The 21293-nt window shown below is 37.8% G+C and overlaps 1 protein-coding gene across 3 annotated transcripts; it reads left to right on the plus strand.

Moving 5' to 3' along the window:
• LOC144450708 (uncharacterized) lies at nucleotides 1-20151 on the plus strand. 3 transcript variants are annotated; one of them, XM_078141373.1, is made up of 3 exons: nucleotides 1-183; nucleotides 16478-16673; nucleotides 18098-20151. In XM_078141373.1, the coding sequence occupies exons 1-3, from the start codon at nucleotides 131-133 to the stop codon at nucleotides 18380-18382; spliced, it is 534 nt and encodes a 177-aa protein (XP_077997499.1). In that variant the 5' UTR covers nucleotides 1-130; the 3' UTR covers nucleotides 18383-20151. The 3 variants fall into 3 exon arrangements, with proteins under 3 accessions (XP_077997499.1, XP_077997501.1, XP_077997502.1); XM_078141375.1 differs by lacking the exon at nucleotides 1-183 and adding an exon at nucleotides 12738-12926; XM_078141376.1 differs by lacking the exon at nucleotides 1-183 and adding an exon at nucleotides 14391-14716.
• Nucleotides 20152-21293: the final 1142 nt, after the last annotated feature.

The following is a 21293-nucleotide window of genomic DNA, read 5'->3' on the forward strand; positions in this document are numbered from 1 at the left end:
TGTTTATTGTATCACTACCCTAGTCCAGCGACCACTGCTACACAGTGGCACGTTTTCTTCATAGTTCTTCTCCGAGTTTCTTTTTTTGCGATACGGGTGAATGTTAGTAAACTTGTTGATAAGGATGTAGATGCGTATATGGTGTGTGATGATGGAGAAGCGGACCCCAGTCGAAGCTATGAGGTAAGTACTGTAGCACTATTCAAATCGTTGAAACTATACCGTGACGATCCATTCAAATTGTAAGCCTCAAGTTGGTGATAAGTCATGGCCGCTTCTCGAATACCATCGCATAAGGTCAACCACAATAGGATTATGCATCATGGCAGAAACAAACTATCTCCCGACTCTCGCACTACTGATATCTGACGATCATTTTAATTCAGTTTATCAAATTTTATATGGCGATTCGAAAGATCTGTTACACTGCGTTCGGTACGCCTTTGTCATTGATTATGGATACCTGTGGCCGGGAGCAATATGGTGAAGTAAAAAAATGCTCCTTTAGGTCAAAGTTCACTTTGGACTTCCTTCAAATAGATGGATTAATTTCAGTGAATTGAAGGGGAACATTTTTCAGGGTCTTTATCAGTGCTAATCTAGGAAAACAATGTTGTCAAAAACAATAAAAAAATATGTGGTCATTCTGAAACTATTTGTCATTAACTTTGGATAACAATACCCATGTTGACTTTTGATCAGTGCTGCCTCTTGAGAGCGGCTTTTGTGAACGCTATTCAATAAACAGAGAAAAGGGCGAAGAAAAATGGCTTCCATGACACCCCTCTACACACTTTATGATTCAACTAGTATTGGATCTCGTTAATTTTACTGTTTGGTTGGTTGAAAGGTAGAAATGTCAACGTACGCTACTGGTTTTTTTCATAGCGGTAGCCATTCAAAATCTCCAGCGTAATGTTCGATGTCATATCTCACCGCTGATCTTCAGGTGTACCGTTATTTTAATAGAGATAATATCAAGATGACAAAATCTACTGTATGAAAGTTTACACGAGTATTTTGGATTTACCATAAACGTCACACGTACCCCAAACCACTATAACAATATGACGTCTTCGGTGTCCCCGAGCTCTAATGACGATTTGCAGTTTACTCGGTTTTGTATATTCATGTGAATAACGTTGTACTGTAATTGTACCGTGATGACGGTGAACACTATCAACTCATTCATCGACAGTTTTCGGACCCACATGTTGCGACCGGCCTTGAATTGCAACGATTTGGACTCACATGTGCTATCAAAAATCAAATCGATTTAAACTCCGCCAATGATTTATCGATTAATTATACAAACTACACCGCAATTAAAATTGTCGCGTTATTTGCCACAAATATGGAAGTCTCCATGTACATAGTGTAATTATTTTGCATTCCAAGTCCTGATAGAGATATATTTCCGGGTTTTATATATTAAAAAAAATTCGCTTAATCTCAAGTACTCTGCGAAATGGATGATTTTGATATTAGGTAATGCTAGCGCTGTCATTTTGACATATTAACGACTTTCAGTCAAAATAAGTCGTAAATCTGTGACGTACACAAGACATAATAAATGTCGTCCATTAATTTCATATGCTATTGTGATTTCTATTGTGATAAGGCGATAATGACATAGCTCTGTACAGTAAGCATATACTAGTTTCAACCTTGTATTTCATATCATAACTTCAGTGGTGCGTGTACGCTAGGCATGGAATTAAGTGTACAGGTAACTTCGATGGTTAAAAAGACTAATTAAAAAAAAGCTAAAAACAAAAAAAACAAAAAAACAACAACAACTTTATCGCAAGATTCAAAAATGTTAAATAATTCTCGACGATGAAATGCACAATTGGGTCGATTTCTCACTCACACTACGTGTACACTCGAAGGACTGGTGCTACCGCGGCTCTATTAACTGTCCCATTAACTGACATTTTGATTTTGAATTTCGCTGTTAGAATGATAACGAAAATTCAAAACAAATTCAAATGTCAGTTAGGCTAGCGGGATAGTGTAGCAACGTTAGTCGTTCAAGTCTACGTTTATGCCTATCCTTTGCCCGATATATCCAATTTAGTGTCACTCAGATTTTGAGTTTCTATATTGTAACTGCAATATGTAGAGAAGTCACGTCGAGATATGTGTTTATCTTGAAAGAGGAATGTGTCTCCTTTCTCTTTATGTGTGTGTGTATGTATGTATGTATGTATGTATGTATGTATGTATGTATGTATGTATGTATATGTGTGTGTGTGTGTATGTATGTATGTATGTATGTATGTATGTATGTATGTATGTATGTATGTGTGTATGTGTGTATGTATGTATGTATGTATGTATGTATGTATGTATGTATGTATGTATGTGTGTGTGTGTGTGTGTGTGTATGTACGTACGTCTATACGTCTACATGTTATCTATATTTACGAGTAATATATAGTTACTGTGATATTCTGATAATTAAGACAAATGCAAGTAAATGATAAATCGTTCTGTTAGTCTGGTTACTGAGATTTAAAATTAATTCACCTGGCGGGGCGATCCATTGGAAAATGTAAACTTGGGTCTAGGGAAGTTGCAATATCCTACGGACTTGATATGATATTATTAAAAAATACCGGGGTCGGTAGTGATGTATGTATGATGAAAACCAACACCTGTTTTGCCTAAAGCAACACCGTTATCAGTTAATACCTTGCCCTAAAAGTTATGCAACTTTAAATATCGGCGAACATAGCACTTCGTTACCGTACGATGTTGTGTAAGCAAACACTCGTAATGAATCCGGTATTGCGTAGCTACGGACGATCTTGTAAGCCCGATAAAAACATAGTGAGTTGGGATATCACAGTCTCCCGACAATATTTATTTACAATCCGCGGAGCTTTTACACGATACTAAATACCTCTGTTGGTTGGAAGCTGTCATAGGGGCGAGTTCAACAAACAAATAAACCTTTCGCCGAGATTATTGTAGGAGCCACGAGTATAAAGTTGGCGTCAGATTCAGATTCAGATTCAGCTAGCGTCATATTGAGCGTCAGATTCAGCGTCAGATAGCGTCAGATCCGAAGACACCCGACGGACTCAATCAAACCTGAAATAATACCGTTGAGACTACAGGGAAAGATTCTGCTTCACAACCTTTTGATGGAAGATGGAATGTCTCTGCTTGCACAATTTTTAAATTTTAAATTCAAATTTTTAAAAATGACAACATATTAGTATACGTAAACTTAGCTTTTACTGACACCATGTACATTATTGGCAAAACGTATCAACCAACGAACATACAGTGACTGAACTTGGGGCTATCAATGTCTCGGTTGTAAGTATTTCAATTCTATTTCACATATTTTTCCCAAATAAAAATTGTGCAAGCAGAGACAATCCAACTTCCATCAAAAGGCTGTGAAGCGGAATCTTTCCCTGTAGTCTCAACAGTATTATTTCAGGTTTGATTGAGTCCGTCGGGTGTCTTCGGATCTGACGCTATCTGACGCTGAATCTGACGCTCAATATGACGCTAGCTGAATCTGAATCTGAATCTGACGCCAACTTTATACTCGTGTAGGAGCCACAGTTACGATAGTCTGGATACAAACTGTGGTACTAAACCACAGTGAACGTTTAATGGTAACGACACTGTATAGGAACTAGACTACAGTGACGATGTAGGCTGATATTTCTAAACAATCGTTTCGTAACCAAACTGCTTTGGTTTTAATTTACATTTTGTTCATATGATATTTATAGCTAATGTTCACTCTAACTTGTCTGAAGTTATAGTCTGGATGTCAACTGTGGTTTCTAACCACAGAGTGAAGGTACAAATCGTAACGATACTGCATAGGAACTAGACTATTCAAGCTATGGCTCAACTCAAATGCAATGTGGATGTCATCTAGCAAGCTATGTCACGTGACGTGTCCAGTAAAGTGTTCTCTTTGGATCAGTTTGATTTATAATTAAATTTATTGCCGTGATTTGGGTCTCCCTATTAATCCGGAAGTTATTTTGGCACCCTTGATGGCAGTGTAAATGTAGGCCTGCAGAGACTAGGCTATCTAACTGCCACGCTATGTGATAATGGCTACAGGCAAGCCAAGTCTCTGGTAGTCTAGAGACTATCCATTGGGTTTGAAACTGAAGATCCCTATAACCATCTCTAGAGGCTTTCCATTCGTTGTTTTTAATCAGAAGATCTCTTTACTCCAGCTATATACGTACGTCTTGCTTATTGAGGAGCTGAGATGAAATGTCAAATTCTAACAAACTGTTTACGTTTGGCTGTTGGGTTTACTCATGCATGAATAACTTTTGGTTCATGATTTCTCACTGAGCTAAACGTGGGGTAAAGAGATCTTCACATTCAAAAGGACAGCCTCTGGACTAAGTCTCTGGGCAAATGACATACTTTCCGAAAGTTATTTTAAGTTAGTAGCCTTCGTGAACGTAAAGGCATGGTGACATTTCCGTCATGGTAAAAGTATATTAAACCTGGGAACTAGTCCAGGCCTTTCATTTTCAGACATAAATACGATACCTATATTGTCATGCCTTCTGAGTCTGTACCCCTGCTGGCCAGAACGACGAAGTCAGATAAGATGGTGCGACAACATACGTCTGGAGACTTAACTCGAGACACGAGATAAAAGCAAAGAAGAGCCAATGGCATAGATGTCTTTGATTATGTTGATTGAATTCCCCCAACTTCGCATTCACCTTTGGATAATTCTGTTGTAGATTCATCTCAGCTTTGGTCGATTTATCGTTTTACCCCGCGGGTTAGTACCTGTTGTACAATTCAGACCAACTTTAATTACAAATGTAGTTTATTTATCTATTCACCTCATCTTGGGACAGTACCTGTTGTATATTTCAGTCCCCTGATGTCGGACTGATATTTTTCAATCGCGTTTTTTTCTGAAAACCTGGAAATCCCTTCAGGACATATTCACAATCCGTCCTCGCTATTTCCAAAACAAAGTTTGAAGTGGAGGCAGACATACCCGCTAGTTCTCTTTATATTACATATGGTGTCACCCACTTGTTATTATAGCAACGTCACCAGGTGTCGGAGATACAATAAACTATTTTTCTGCCCCAGTGCACGGTACCATCATGAGTGTGTTTAAATTCACATTGCCAGCGAGATCATGAATGCCAAGTGATTCGAGACCCGGGTTTTATGTTGTCAACACAAAGACAAACAGAAGGGTATTTTTAGAACGAACTGAACAATACCGCTTTCATATCTCGCTCGTGTTCACGTAATGTGTGTCACCGGATATTAACCCAATCTCAGGTGAAGATAGCATAAGAAACCCCACACCACTACATATACTGGTCAGTGTTGTGTCTCTACAGTGTTCCTGAGGTTGTCCTGTCGCGGATAAATCGTGATACTGCCTGTGACAGTGTGTACGTCTACAGAAATTCATCTTTTGTTTTCTGTGCATGTCGTTGATTGAAGTAACAGAATACAATAGACATTCTCTGCTGTAATCGGTTTTCTAAAGAGGAACAAATCCGAATTTGAATGTTTTAGAGAATATTACCAGGTTGAGAAAAAGGCGGCCATATTTTGACTCTCAAAGCAGGACAGAGGTGTCAGTAAGTCACAATAGTAGATCTGACAGTTTGCTGACATCACCGTTAACCAAACACGACGAATAAACACACTACAATACCAAACAACAAACAGTGTGGACAAACATATTGCCACCATTAATTGGTACGATGTTAATGAGGTGAGCAACAAAGTACGCCAAATATGATGGCATGTTAAGGCAATGAAGCGATATGATCGTAAAACGTGTACACTCCACCGAACAACGGCTTTTTTAATCACACTTTCTCTTTGACTGGCCACGGGACAACAAAGCTATTTGAAATAAAAACATGCCAGTGTCTGCTTTCATCTGTACTTGTGTTACCAGCTTTGTTGAGTGAAAAAGTAGCAAATCAAAATTCTGCGCGATCTTGCGGGGTCCTGGGTGTTTTGTGACGTGCCCTTATAAACGTTAGAGGTGAGCCTGCTTATCATGTCCCATTGGAGGTAGAAGGACAATTGTATATACATACACTCTCTTCACTTATAATACTGATCATAGGAATTACATTCCTAGCACAGATATAGTTTTCCGACTTGCTCCTTGGAAGCGAGCAACAGGTTGCTACGCACCAAATACGTCAACTACCCATCAACGTTTTAGCACCAAACAAAAGACAAATAAACCTGCCTGAAAAATGGAATTGGCGAGGTCATTGGAGAGTAAGCCACTAGCTTTTTATCTTAAACGTTTTAACATTCCCAGACGGTAACAGCTAAAAGATATCGATCAGACTAATTTGATATATTGCTCACCAAGTGACTCCAAGTAGCTTGGTATGCTGTGTGTTATAAAACGCTCGTGCTCCAGACTTAGCCATAGTGCATTGTCTTGTTTTCAATTTCTTTGCTAAATACCACTTTACAGTAAGTATTGGCCAAAATTTCCAAAGTATGACGTAATGATAACGTTGTTTCACGTGTCTGCCTAATGTGTATGTGGGAGGGTTACATGTAAGTTGATTGGTATGCCATATTTGGAATCAACAGGGTTCCGAGTGAGTGAGTGGGTGGGTGGGTGGGTGGGTGGGTGGGTGGGTGAAAAGGACTGAAAGATATCATAGTAACTTAGAGATTATTTTAATGGTGCCCCGAGTGATTGGTAACATAGATATGGAAGAAATGAAATGGATAATGAAATTTGAACAGATTTAATATCTTTGATGACCGAATTTAAAACTAAAAAAGAATAAAACTAAGCACTCATATCAAGTTGCTCTATCTAAATACTAGTATATTAACAAAGCCTTTCTGTATATGTCTGTCTGTCTGTCTGTCTGTCTGTCTGTCTGTCTGTCTGTCTGTCTGTCTGTCTGTCTGTCTGTCTGTCTGTCTGTCTGTCTGTCTGTCTGTCTGTCTGGCTGGCTGGCTGTCAGTCAGTCCGTCCATTCGTCTTCCTGTCTAATATTCGGCTCTTTTCTTACAAGCTACATTGGTATTTTTTGTTCAATATAATTAGTTATACTTGTACGTACTAACAGCGGGTTCTGACAATGTGACAGCATATACGCGGATCAAAATGTCAATTTTTCAACTAAGCATGGTCAGGTCTGATAAATTATTCTATCCCATAATTTTATAACTTCAATCTGGATCATTTAAAAATAATAAAATTCGTGTTAGTGGCATCAAGAGAGAGAGAGGGAGAGAGAGAGAGGGAGAGAGAGAGAGAGAGAGAGAGAGAGAGAGAGAGAGAGATGGATGGAGGGAGGGAGAGAGAGGGAGAGATAGAGGGGAGGGAGGGAGGGAGCCTGGAGAGAGAGGGGGAAGGGAGGGAGAGAGAGAGAGAGAGAGAGATGAATGGAGGGAGGGAGAGATAGAGGGGAGGGAGGGAGGGAGGGAGAGAGAGGGGGAAGGGAGAGAGAGAGAGAGAGAGAGAGAGAGAGAGAGAGAGAGAGAGAGAGAGGGAGAGAGAGAGAGTTCTGTATCCGCCGACGTCATCAGTTAATCATAAAGCACATTACGTCATCCATGCAAGACGACGTGTCTGGTTCTAGCCAGATTTCTGTCTGATTCTTGCTAATATCACCGGGAAAGGCAATCAAGGCCAAATAGTAACGACAAATAACGACACGCCTACGCTGTCATGTGACCCTTGACACACCTTTACTCTACCGTGCCCATATCAATTCTTGCTTCTTGAGGTGTGGACGGGAACGTGCAGTGAAGCAAAATAATTTCTGAAATATCTCTATCTGTAAAATGTATGAATGAATCTTTAGATGGTTGAAGGGACGTTATACGAGCATTAGTGTTGTTGATCAAATCACAGTGAATTATGAAATTATAACGTTGTTATGTTACTTGTACATGACATGTAATAAGGACCTTCTCAAATATTTTGATTTATTTGTAGAAGAGATTCGATCTGTTCTTGACAGACTAAAACTTAGAACATTTACTACAAGTACATACAAATACAGCCGAGATTTGTGGCGCCGGATCGCGACATAGCATGTCAACTCTACGTCGTATAGCTATCCGTCAGACGACCACTACTATATATAGTGGTCTGAGGTCGTAGCTAACGAATATTTGAGAACTAGTGCGAGGTCTTGATTGATTTATTTTATTTGGCGATTTGTTTTTGACAAACAAATAACGCCAAATTCAACTTTGGAACAACGTGACTAGTTCTAGCCAGTTTGCGTATTGCATGATATATCCGGCTTTGAAAGACGGATCCAAAAATATTTACCTTGAACAACACCAATTCCTTTGCCGAGGATTACACAAAACTAATTTTCACTATGGTCCTCTAAATAAATGCGGAATTTTAGGATTAATTTGTGCACACCAAGGGTTCTAAGTGTTAAGAGTTTATGCACCTGTACCATCACTTTGACTTTGGGCGTCATAATGACGTCATTAATGTTATTAACATGAGCCTGTAATAACCTACTCACAGTTAGACTGATTTACAGCTTTAGCCTCGGGCGCTCTTAAAGGATCGCCTCGTTAGGGAACCTTGTCGGTTTAGAATTGTAAATTTGACGTTCCACCCTACGTCAACAGACTGTCTACTTGAACCTGGCATAGCACTGGGTTTAACCCTTCTTGATCCTAAGAAGGATGCATTCACTTACCAGCACGCCTTGTCACCGTAGCCCAAACAAACAGAAAAGAAAAATGTGTAATTTCTAATGTCTATATACCGTGTAAGTTGTAACAATGAAATTAACTTCACAACGAAATGAAACCAAGCACGAGTTCCAGAAGAAGTGTTCATCCCTAACTAAAACGTTCTGTTATTTTCTTCACGAGTTCACGATTGCGATTTTGTTATAAGGCAAAATAAAAATAAGTGGTTGTTTCCGATAACATGACTTCAGAAAACAGGGTGGGTAGGTCGGAATTTTATCTTAAATATTTAGATATTACTTCGACACAAGATAAGATACTAGTCAGTCACCTTAAGACGTTCATGATGTGTAAAAGATGTAAATGAAGACAACACGTTATGTAGACTGTACTGTTATAGTATAAAAAGACCGGGTTTCTCTCTGAAATAGGATTTTAGAAAAGAAAAGTGACCACAGTTGAGGCAAAGGCATGAAGATATGTACACGTACGGAAATAGAAGCAATTGTTACTATTTTACCTTTTTGCATGTCAAAAACTGTTTTGGGTCGGGGCCTTCAACTAGGGTCGGTCGGGTTATAGAAAACACTCTTTTTTTATCTTGCCTATTCGATGGTGAACAAATGAAAATGTTAATACCATAATAATTTACAAATAATAAAAATGATGATAACGAAGTTTGCCTGTCAATTGTGCGTAGATGAGGACGTATACCTCTCTTTTATGAAAAAACAATAGTCACCCACTGTGTTGTGTTGGGTACTATGTACGTCCGCATTACATTCACATCATACATGATCTTGTCGAGGGGGGGGGGTTATAATCTATGTCTCAGACCGTGTTCGGGGGGGGGGGGGTTCTACGTTAACATGCATACCTGTAGCTCGTGACATAAATTGATATCCCGTACATTAATTTGATACTAATTTGTCATTATATCCTTGGCCTTATCAAGACATTGTTTGTCGACTTAACACCACGTTATACCATTCATTAACTAAAATATACATCCTGATACATGTAGAACATCAACTTGATGAGGTAATGGTTCATCTACATATATATTTTCCTATAAATGGTTCGACCATGTACATATCATATATATTTTAATTTATTCATTGAATCTAACTAATTAAAAAAATAGCGCCAATGACATTGTAGCACAACTGTATTTGACTATTGCTATGGGCGTGGTCTTGTTGCTAGTACCATGTACAGACTTTAATAGGACTGTGTATTTTTACTTTGTTTTCTCATTGATGTACATAAAGGTATTCTGTAAATTGATTTGCCATAGCAGGAATGCTTTCATAATTCACCGATAGATTGATCAGATAGGACCCACGTGAGACAATCAGCAGATATTGATAATAACCTATCAGTCGATCCTTGTATTCAATCACAAATCCTTGTTTGACTTGTCATCGATAGTCGTGGGACTTGAAAGATAAAACAGTAGATCTATGAAAAATACCTGGACACAAAATGGCAAAACTGTTCTTTGACTGACCTGTCTGTGTTGTTACGTAATGTAAATCTACGATATGGTGTGAACTAAACATGTACTGACATTATCTAGGCTTGTATGTCTGAAATCTATATCTATCCAATATTATATATATACTTTTTTTTTCTGTACAAGATGAAAAACTACCCCTAATTTATGAAAACGTAAAAGAATATTTTCCACAGACTGATGGGACCCTGCTTGTCATGAACGTCGAATTCTTCGACCCGTGTTAAACCTCATTAAGCAAGTGATATCAGCCATAAGTAGCAGGATATAATTGTGTTCGGCCATTTAATACAACCGTTTAAAATATTGAGAATGAACCGTAGGCTAGTACTTTGAATCATTCCAGTGCCGTTTCATCACAGTTCCAAGGTCATTACCTCGTTAGGAGTATGTAGTCACAAGACATGAAATGTCAACTCTCCCGACTCTCCAAATTATATGTACACCTAACAATGACTTCTCACTATCACTTATTCAGTGTATGGCCTGTATATCATTACGGGTACCCATAGACGTCTTATCTGTTTTGTCTCTCCAAAACCGGTGTGCTAAATAAACGCTTTGAATTACATACTTATTCTGTTGTCAATATATGACAACGTGTAACTGTCAATTACAGCGGTTTTCCTTGCTTGCCATAATCATTTATAGCATCCATATTAGGTGTAAAATAATACTTGTTTTATTATAAGACTAGTATGTGACCTTTCCAACTTTAGTCAATTTGTAAACAACGTTGTCATCTAACAAGCAGTTAAGTGATTACAATGTAATGAGAGTGCCACAACTGTGTTAAAGACGAGTATGAAGTTGGTCTCAGATTCAGAATCAGATTCACATTGGAGGACAATATGAGGCCAGTCTCATATTGAGCCTCAGGTTCAGCGTCATATTCGAAGAAGTAATAATGTCCAGGCTAATGGACAGCGTTCCCCCTTCACACTCGTTTGATTGGAGAAGGGCATGTCTTAGCTTGCATGTGGAAAATTGCATGAAAATCAGAGATAAAAGTTTGTCGTCAAGATATTAGTGAGAGGTTAAAGTTCAGCTGATGTGTTTGTTGGTAGGCACTCTATTCCAATGATGCAATCTGCCTTGCGGTTGTTTAAAAGGATTCTTTTTGTAAATTTAATATATATGCAGAGATGACTGTTATTCTCCTATATGTTTTTCAGTCACTCGGTAAATACTCGTGACATGAGGGTCTTCTAATTACCTGTCTTAGACTCGTAATAGCACGACTTTTGGTAATCTGCTGAACTAAGATAAATGTTGAGTAATGAGTTCTCATTTTGTACATTTTTAAGATATCACGTATGAGAAGACATGTCCCTATCACAGGTAATGATGACAAAGTCACGACGTAGACCTCGTTCTGGTTGTCTAATCTCGTGTAATGTGTCAACATGTTGAAACTTCTTCTTCGCCACTCACACGACAGATAACCGATTGCATAGTAACTTTAGTGCTTACATCATTGACAGTATCTGGAAATCCTGGTGTAAGTCGTGATAACCGTCATCATGATTTGTAACAAACTGTCGGGTGAATATTATATAATTCGATACTGGGCTAAATTATTAAACCACACATAGGCAACGTAGAACGGGGATCTCCTGTGATTAAACTTATTCGGTAAAATCAATTTTTAAAATTCATGTCATGCGTCTCCGTGTCTCTGTATCTTATCAAAACATGGATATATCAGTGTCGCCAGGTATTAACTATCTGGTGAACAGATTTGTACAAATCTCTCCGCAACCCATTTCTGTCATGTAGTCAAACAAACGCTTATTTTAATGACTAGATAGATATAACAATCATGTAAATGTCAAGGTCAACGAAAGGCCAGTTTTTATCATATGCAAATTTAAAAAACTTTCGTAAAGTGTAAATCGCCTGTTAAATGTTGTTTGCAACTCTTTTCTGTGACGCAATTCATCAGAATTTAAGAAAGTCGTGATCAGTTTATCTAAATGTTAGATTAATTGTGTTACTTTGATGTTAACGCCAGTAATCTATAGCTAAGTCCGGTATGTGCACGCCCATCGTTAGCGATACATTTTGTGTAAGAAAGTTTATAACGGTCGCCAATGCTATTGGATATCACCTCATATACGTCCATCTGTTTAAAGTGACATATACATTGTACAGTAGTTTTTGTATTAGGTTGAGTTGTATACGGTTCTATAGAATCAAATTGACTACGATTGACGGCCTTGTTGGAGAGACTGGCGTCAATACAACGCTTCGTGTTTCATTGTTCCTTTTTTTACAACAGCAATAACAATGGCAGACAGTCCAATTCATGTCGACGCCCCTGTACATTTACACTGTCCGATCCTATGTCAAGGCCATACAAGGTAACGCCTATTGTTGTACATTTTTTACGAGGTCACTTTCGTTTGCAAACTTCTTTTTAAGGTGGACGCTGTTTTGTTGCAGTGTCCTCCTGAGCTATACTATATACACTAGCCAACCGAAAACAAAGCCCCTTGTTTTCACAATGTAAAGAAAACTATTGAAGTTGGAGATTATATAGAACTGGGGATGCGCTGTAGAGGGTAGTCAGGACACGGACTTGTAATCGTTAAAGTAGATATTGTCACTCAGCTTGCGAAGTTATCAAGGTCTGGTGAAGATAACTGTTAAGGTTCTGAGGAGAGCTCTTCGTCGACTTCGAATTTTCAATGGGTTTTAATCAAGGCAATGGGTACGTCATAATTTTTCGTAAATAGTTCAAACTATATTTCACAGTAGTATTGTATTGCATGACTTTGGTAGAGTATACAGGCTTCGTCGTCGTCTTGGATGTAAGAAGTACTGAACAGAGTCCCTGTCAGGAAAAAGATGTATTGGGAAAAGTGTTAATACATGTCACATGTGTTGTATCACACTGTAATTATGTATGTACGTATGTATGTATGTATGTATGTATGTATGTATGTATGTATGTATGTATGTATGTATGTATGTGTGTCTGTATGTGTGTCTGTGTGAGTCCGTCTGTCTGTCTGTGTGAGCGTGCGTGCGTGCTTGTTTGTTTGTTTGTTTACACGAAAAAAACTGTACTGTGTTGTCGATTTATAATCATTCAAGCATTGGGCTATTAATGTTCCATTTTTGTATATTGCTCACTTTCAAACCATTGCCCATCAGATCAGCTCAATTCCTTCCCGCAAAATTGCGTTATAAATATCGGCACTGATGTAACACAATCTAACATTTCTCACCCTTGATATTTGCATTTCCTTCGAAATCTTATGAAATGTAAGTAACTGATTGAAATATTTTCTATAACAAATACTCGTTTTATTTGTTATTTGAATTCCTAAGAGGGTGAGTAAGTTATATCATAGACCCTCGAGTGAACTCTGGAATCTATGGTTATATTTTAAAAGCACTGTTAATCTCATAGAAATTTCCATGACCTCTTCAACAGTACCCTCCATTCTATATAGTCAACCTTAGTTTATACATGGTGATGAGATCGTGTCAGTTTTCTAAACACTGTATTGTATAACAGTCATGTGTGTCTGAAATACTTGCAGGGTACAATAAGTGTACCACGGAGACCGTCAGCGTCCTTTCACAGGGTCGTTGTACAGTACAATAAAAGATAATTGTAGTTGTACATTCCTGACACAATATCATGTACTCATGTCCTATGCAAATAATAAAATGCCGTCACGTCTACGTAGCGTGATTTCACAGGCAACAATATTGTCTGCGTGCAATCATGTGAAATAGACAATTTTGTCTGTGCAAACATGTGACGTAGACAATATTGTCTGTATGAAAGCATGTGGCGTAGTCAATATTTTAATTATGTGACGTACAATATTGTCTACGTCACATGATTGTACACAGACAAAGTTGTCTACGTCATATGCTTTCATACAGACAATATTGTCTACGTCACATTTCACACAAACAAAATTCACTACGTCACATTATTTAACACAAGCAATAATTGACTCCATAACGTCATGATATTTTCACACTGCAGTTGTTTGCTACTCAAGCTTGAAATTCTCAGTGTGTCTTGTTTCACGTCACTGTAAAATGTCTGGAATACTTTGAAGATTACTTTTATTAGTTCTTGTCTGCATAAATCTTAAATTTTACAAGTCACTCTCCTTTATTATCAGGTTAATATCTAGATTCACAATCAAACAGTTCAGCAGCGGATTTCAAAATAACGTTCAGTGGCTCTGTTTTGAAATCCGCTGCAGTTCTAATGATTACTCGCTAGATCGTTCCGATCTCGATGCACCTATCAGGTGCGGCAAAGCGACCGGAAGAAAGCCTGACATTCTAGCAGCTAGCTAGACTAGTCTAGAAGCGCCTGTCTTTTTAAACGCATTTTCCGAATATGCAGGAGCAGGAATATGCAATCAACAATGATCTTCCAGCTCCTAAAACGATAAAGGTACAGAGTAATAGACAGAAAGGAAATGCCAGTACATCAAAGAAACTTGTTGTGTCTTAGTTTAGATAAAGGTAAACTTGATAAGGGTATAGCTTCAATTTTTACTCAATGACCGTATTTCTCTCCTTAACTGTCCTCTAAAAGAGTTTGCCTCACATCACGTACGTCCTCGCCCTTCCCGTGTACGTGTACTATACTTTTGATAGCTCAAACTATGTACTATTTCCCAAACATACTAGAAATCGATGCGAGTTTAACAGCAACAACATTAAGAACTGGCAGATAGATAATTAAAACTTTGATCGATTGTATTGTAACGACTAAATCGTGAATTATCAAATCAGTGATTGAGGTCACCCCATGTGCTATTGTTACTAGTAATTGTTGTCTCGCATTTGTGAACTTTGTATTATGAACTCCGGCTTAATCTTGTGGACGAAGGAATTCTCTCTTTTGGTTTATGCGATAATTTCAAACACTCCCCGATTATTTACATGTCGCTAGCGCTGTGCATATTTGATTTTGTACTTTCGTTCTTTGTGGCCTGAAGCCATTAAAACGTATGCGCATGATCGCAGCGTTCACGTGAACACTGGAATATATATATATATATATATATATATATATATATATATATATATATATATATATATATATATATATATATATATATATATATATATATTGCTGTGAACGCATGTATACCTAAACATTTACTGTCAGTAGCGTAAGTAGCATAAGTTCTTCGAAAAATACTAGTACCCCCCCCCCCACCCCTCAACAAATATCTCGGAATCTTTTCTAGCCTACCGTGACAATAACAGCACATTGTAATCAAATACCTAGTGTATATACTCCTTACAATTGACGGTGTCACATGATAATGACGTACGTATATACCAAACGGTTTGCCAAAGATCTAGACAGATTTACTCAATAGTGCCTACGCCTGTGTTGGTATGCCCACGTATAGTTCACATCAAACTGAACAATGGCTAATGAGCCGAAGACAAGTCAAGTCGTGTAGTGACTCGCACGTGACTCGGATTATTTCGGGTGTTGCTCGGATCTCACTGATGATACTACTTCATCGGTGGTTTATCAAAGATAGCCTTGGTTGTTTTAGATTTCTGAATAAAAAGTTTGAAGACGTCCAACTACTCACAAGTATTTGAATCTAAGAGTAAAATATAAGTACGTATGCGATCGACGCATGCGTAAACTTAAACCGTGGATACTTCCATGGTTAGACAGTACAAGTGTTATAGTGTCACGTACGTCACCTCACTGGAAGTAGTGTTGCGTCGTTAGTTAGTGAGTTGTGCTCAAAAAAGTTTATTTATATTATTTGGTATTGGTGACGTCATTAGTATTTCTCATCTTATTTTTTTTAATACTGTTCAAGAGCTTAGGCATAAAACAATAAGTTAAGTTCCGGTTACCCAACCCCACCTAGTTTTTCACTGCCTACCCTAAATTACGTATTCGAGAGAAAAAAAATTGCATTGTGAAGTCTCGCAAAAAGTAGTGGATGAGGAAACTGACATCAACTTAAAAAGACAATATAAATATGTTCTGTAGGGCCCTAATGGATGTACATCTGATGGGAAGAAACACAGAGACCATATTAGAAAACAACGGAAAACATAACTACCTGTGAACTAGACACTCGCATATGAAAAATATATATATAAATCTACCTACCCCTCCTATTCTAAAATTGAACGAAATTGGAACCACACAATTTCGTTAGACAGTCCATAAGTGACTGTGATTATAGTTTCAAGTTTTAAATGTGATACTAACGTTTATTTTCCTTGTTTATTCGTCAGTTACACTACAATGAGGCAAGGTAGTCTACCCGATCTTCGGGAAGCAGCAGAGTTCGTGGTTGATCACGAGACCAAGGAAATCGAAGACTTACGAGATGAGATGTTACATTTACACTTTAAACCTGCATACACGTCACCGAGGAGTGCGTGGTCGGCGGGATCAAGCCGTCAAGAACTCGAGAGACTTAGACTTCAGGTAATTAACGCCCGTTATTAGAAAGACAAAAGATTGTACCGTTTGACCACGGTGGCGCTGTTTGGAAGCAAATGTTTGAACATGTTCGAAGCGTGGGCCATATATGGCCCATAGTCCATGAGTGCCGTGGCATGCATTGGAAATTGTCTTCTTCCAGTGTTCTACAGAACGAGTCAATTAAATTCTTGGCTAATTGAAATAATACTAATTCGACTTTCTTTAAGGTTATTTGTTGAAGCACATGAAAGTATTGTACATGCGCATATTTTCATTTCTTCACGACTAACTCGGGCTGCCTTAGCTGTAGCCTATTGTTTGAATCCGTGTTCAACATTTTCACCTTAATCTTCTCATTATGTCAGGAGCCCTCATACGATGTTTCTTTTACAAATCATGGCTACGAATTGAGTAACTGTAATAATGTCATTTCCAGAGTTACACTCATGTGGAGAAAGTAGTCATGTTCTTTTAGCACGCTGAGGGCGCTCTTGCATAGACGGCTGCATTCTGTAACTTTTACCATTGGCGGTTATCTAACGTATTCAGGTCTAGTTTCTTTGTTGTTACCAGTTTTTTTGTCAGTTAATTGTTTACAACTTCGACGGCTTTAAATTACTACGCTTAAAGAAACAACAGGAAAACGTTAAGCCACAAACAAACTAATAAATTTGATCGCGAGATGAAGACGGTCTCACATAATGGTGAGACAACTTCAATGTCATCATCATGCAGTATATATTTGTATATTTCAACTTGGGCCAGCTGTTCAACGGGCCCGAACTACCCATATTTTTGCCATTTCAATTTTTAAAAAATTTTTTGGTGATGGGCAATATATCCTGATGTGGGCTTCACATGTCAGTACAAAGGCTTTATATTTGATGAATAATAATACATGTGACCATATATATATTTGGACAATTCCAAATTATATACTATCTTACACAGTGGTTTACTTGGCTATGGTGATGCAAACAAGAATGAATTGAGACTATTCTAAAGCTGTTACATATCCCACGTGCACTAAACAAATGAGCAAAATTTACATCAAGGGGAAGGGGCTGATAGGTCATTAGGCCATCAAAGTTCTGACAGTCTGAAAGGGGGACTTGAAATGTTGCTCTGTGATTTTTATGGAATCAAATTAAACTTCAGAAGGGGCGCATCCGCAAAAAATCTTTCAGCTTTGCCACAACAAAATACACTTCATAGCCAGATAGATAATATGTACTGCATAGTATAGTATTGTCTCAATTCTGGTATTTCAAGCATTGTAATTAAGATCTATGGTTTGATATTTTATGCAAATGTACTGTTGTATGGTGGGTTGTTTGTCAAAATGTGAAGAGCGTGCTGTTAAAGGAACATTGTGTTAGCTTACACAAATATGAATATTGATATCTCTTCTTTCTATTTTTACACAGACGCCGCAGACACCTAATGTTAGTCAAGGCAAACCACAGACTCCCATGACTCCAAGTGTCAGTCAAAGTAAACCACAGACACCGCTGACTAACGGAGAAGTAAACCATAATATAATAAAGCCAACACCGCCACAAAACCCTAAAAATGGACTTAAAATTACGGGTCGAACTCTGCCATTACCACCAAAGGTTCAACAAAATGGCACAAAGTCTTCAAAAACGCCATCACCCACTCAACGTGGAAAATCTCCAGGGAGCAAATCTGAACAAGTTAATGGGTATTAAGTTGGCGCTATTATATGTCCTACAAAAGGATCTGATAAATTGAAGATGATTACAACTCTGCTGCTCTACGGTTGTCTTGGTTGGTCCGACAGTAATTTTTACACGGAGCGTCAAGTTATTGTCAGCGCCACTCTAGAAAATATTCAACTTTCCTCCACTTCGTTGGATACTTAAAGTGGAAACTGTATATTACACATCTTTCGATACAGCAGTTATTGTAAACGACTTAGAAAGAGTCCTTCGTCGATATCACATTGAATACTCTGTGCCAGATTTACATCCAGCAAGTTCCCATGGCAACCGAACAACTTGGAACAGTCCAATTTTGTTTGCAAGCTACGTGTTTTCTCATCTTTCCTGGTTTACGAAAATTTGGTCTGCTGCCGTGCAACAATTACATGTACCTGAGACTGTTATACGAACTAACACTGACCTTTATTACATTTCAATGTTTAACAAATTATTCGACACCTTTTTGAGAAACTTTTAGAATTTTCTTTTGGAATCACAGTTCGTTCAGTTAATATTAGGGTAACTTTTAGACATACGTACATTATACATTTAATAGATTAGTTGTATCGAGTTCGACTTCTGTGTCGTCTCGTTGGCCCGCATACTCCACCGTCCATGTATTAATGAAAAAAACTTTGAAAAGAACGAGTTAGTTGAAAAGAGATTTATTGTAATGTAGATGAGCAAGCCCAAATGAGTTACAAATCTATCACGTGATTGCTTTAGACGAATGGGAATCGACGTTTTGATTTGTAAAAAAGAGAAAAGAAGAACGCACCTGGCCATTGGCTGTGATTGTCAAAAATTGATAACAGCTAGATAACAGTGCGATTCCTCTGTGAAGTAACTCTTGACGTCCATAAATTAGAGTTAAGGAAAAAAAATCACCTTGTTAGAGCAAGTTTCTGATTTCATGTACTTATCAATAAAGTTTCAACATAAAAAAATTGACGTGTATTAAATCGAGAAATCGAATGATAGTGTGACATCTCACAAACAATATTGACAGCATCTTAAAAATTCAGTAAGTATGCTAATTATATGGTAGTTGTATGCTAATGAGCCAACATGGCTGTCACAACGCCAATGAAATGGGTGGAAATCTCATAACATTGTCATTTAAGATGAGTAAAAATCACAGCCATTGATGTTTTTTTTAGTGTTTTTTTTACATAAATAGATTCTGAAGTTCACACCTTACCTAAAATATTTAACTGATTCCTTCTATTTTGAAATGCCTCAATTCATTTACTTTTATAGCTCGATTGGAAGTTATCGAATTTTATAGATAAATAGTGAACATGTTAGGGTGATGTTTGATAGTGCTGTTTGTTTTTTTTAGACTAGTAGTACATTGATGTAACAGAGGCCGTGTTGTCTAGTAGATGGTATATAGGGGTTATCGTAAAAGTTCCCTTTAATAATGTTAAGCCCAAATAAAAAAAAATGTGTGGTTCCAAAAACGCCCATCGGGTTGATAAATCGGGTTGATAGGCAGGATTTAAAAAATATGTTTTATAACAATTTGTTGGTCTAGTTTAGGTTATGTTTACCTTCCATATTGTCTCTGAGTTATGGGTCACACGAGGTTATGATATCTCCAAACCTCCATATTTATAGCATGACTTTGCATTTTTTTTCGATTTTTTGATAATTTTTGTCGAATTACCTAATAAAAAGTTTAGGGTGGGAATTAAATGCAAGTTGGGTCGGGTTACCGGAACCAAACAATTTTTTTTGGCCTAATGTGTCGTATGCTGTGAATTTGCTGTAGAATTATAATTAAATATTATATTCTGAACAGAGTAATAAAACTATCTCTGATCGCAAAAGTATACAAACTCGTCTCTCTTTTCTTTACAATTGATAGAGCTGCAAATAAAATAAGTTGTTTTTTGTCAGAGATGAACGTCTTCGTAGAAATTGAAACAGAGAATTTGAAATATTTGAAGTTCTATCGTTTCTGTTGCTCAATTACTAGAAATATAACATATTATGAACCTTCTCCGATTCACGGGAAACGGCAAAGGATCCACATTTTGCACCTGTCAGTCACCTCTTGACTCTAGACACTCTCACAGCCTCGGGAGTGTCGCTAGTAGAAAGAGCTGCTTTGTATGTACGATATCTACCGCAAAGTTGTACTCCAACATCCTAGCTTTGTGCGCACGCCCTCATCGACTACAAAGGGCTAACCATTCATCGATGAGTTACTGGGATGTTCCGTGTTAATGCAATAATACTGCAATGCAATAGTAAACACAAAGCAGTTCACGTCAACGATTTTTTAATCCTGTGTAATCAGTGAGGACGCACAGATATTCTAGTACAAATTATGCGGTAGATATCGATACAGGAAACAGCCCTTTCTGCTAGCGATGCCCCAAGGCTGTGAGAGAGCTCGAGTCTACTCTTGATTATATAGCGAGAGAGGATTAATTATTGCGTACACAGCCTATACAATATCATGCATATTCTTTGGCCTTTGCCTGTTTCTATAAATAAAAATAAGAGAAAGTGCCAATGTCATAATTCTCCACGGAGGTGAAAGAGGTAAAAGAGGACACCCGCCCTCCATTATACCTCTATGTTGCACCGCACATAGACTTGTGTCAAAAACCTTATAAAATAAATCGCAAAGGTCATTTATTTTTTTCAGTGATATCCTCCTTCAGAAACAAAGTAATAACAGAAAGAAATATCGACATGTCTAGTATGTACTCTCCTCAAAATTTTCCTCTAATTATCATAGCAGCTGTTTTCTCCTCACATGACCAAAAATGTCGTGGCCGACTTAATAAAGTTATCGAAGAACAAAATAGGTTAATATCGAAAATGCAACGGTTGACTCAACTTTGAAATGAAGAAAAAATATACAAAATGGAGTAGTCGACTCAAA

This window comes from Glandiceps talaboti, chromosome 20 (assembly GCF_964340395.1).
Source record: "Glandiceps talaboti chromosome 20, keGlaTala1.1, whole genome shotgun sequence".
Taxonomy (NCBI): Eukaryota; Metazoa; Hemichordata; class Enteropneusta; family Spengelidae; genus Glandiceps; species Glandiceps talaboti.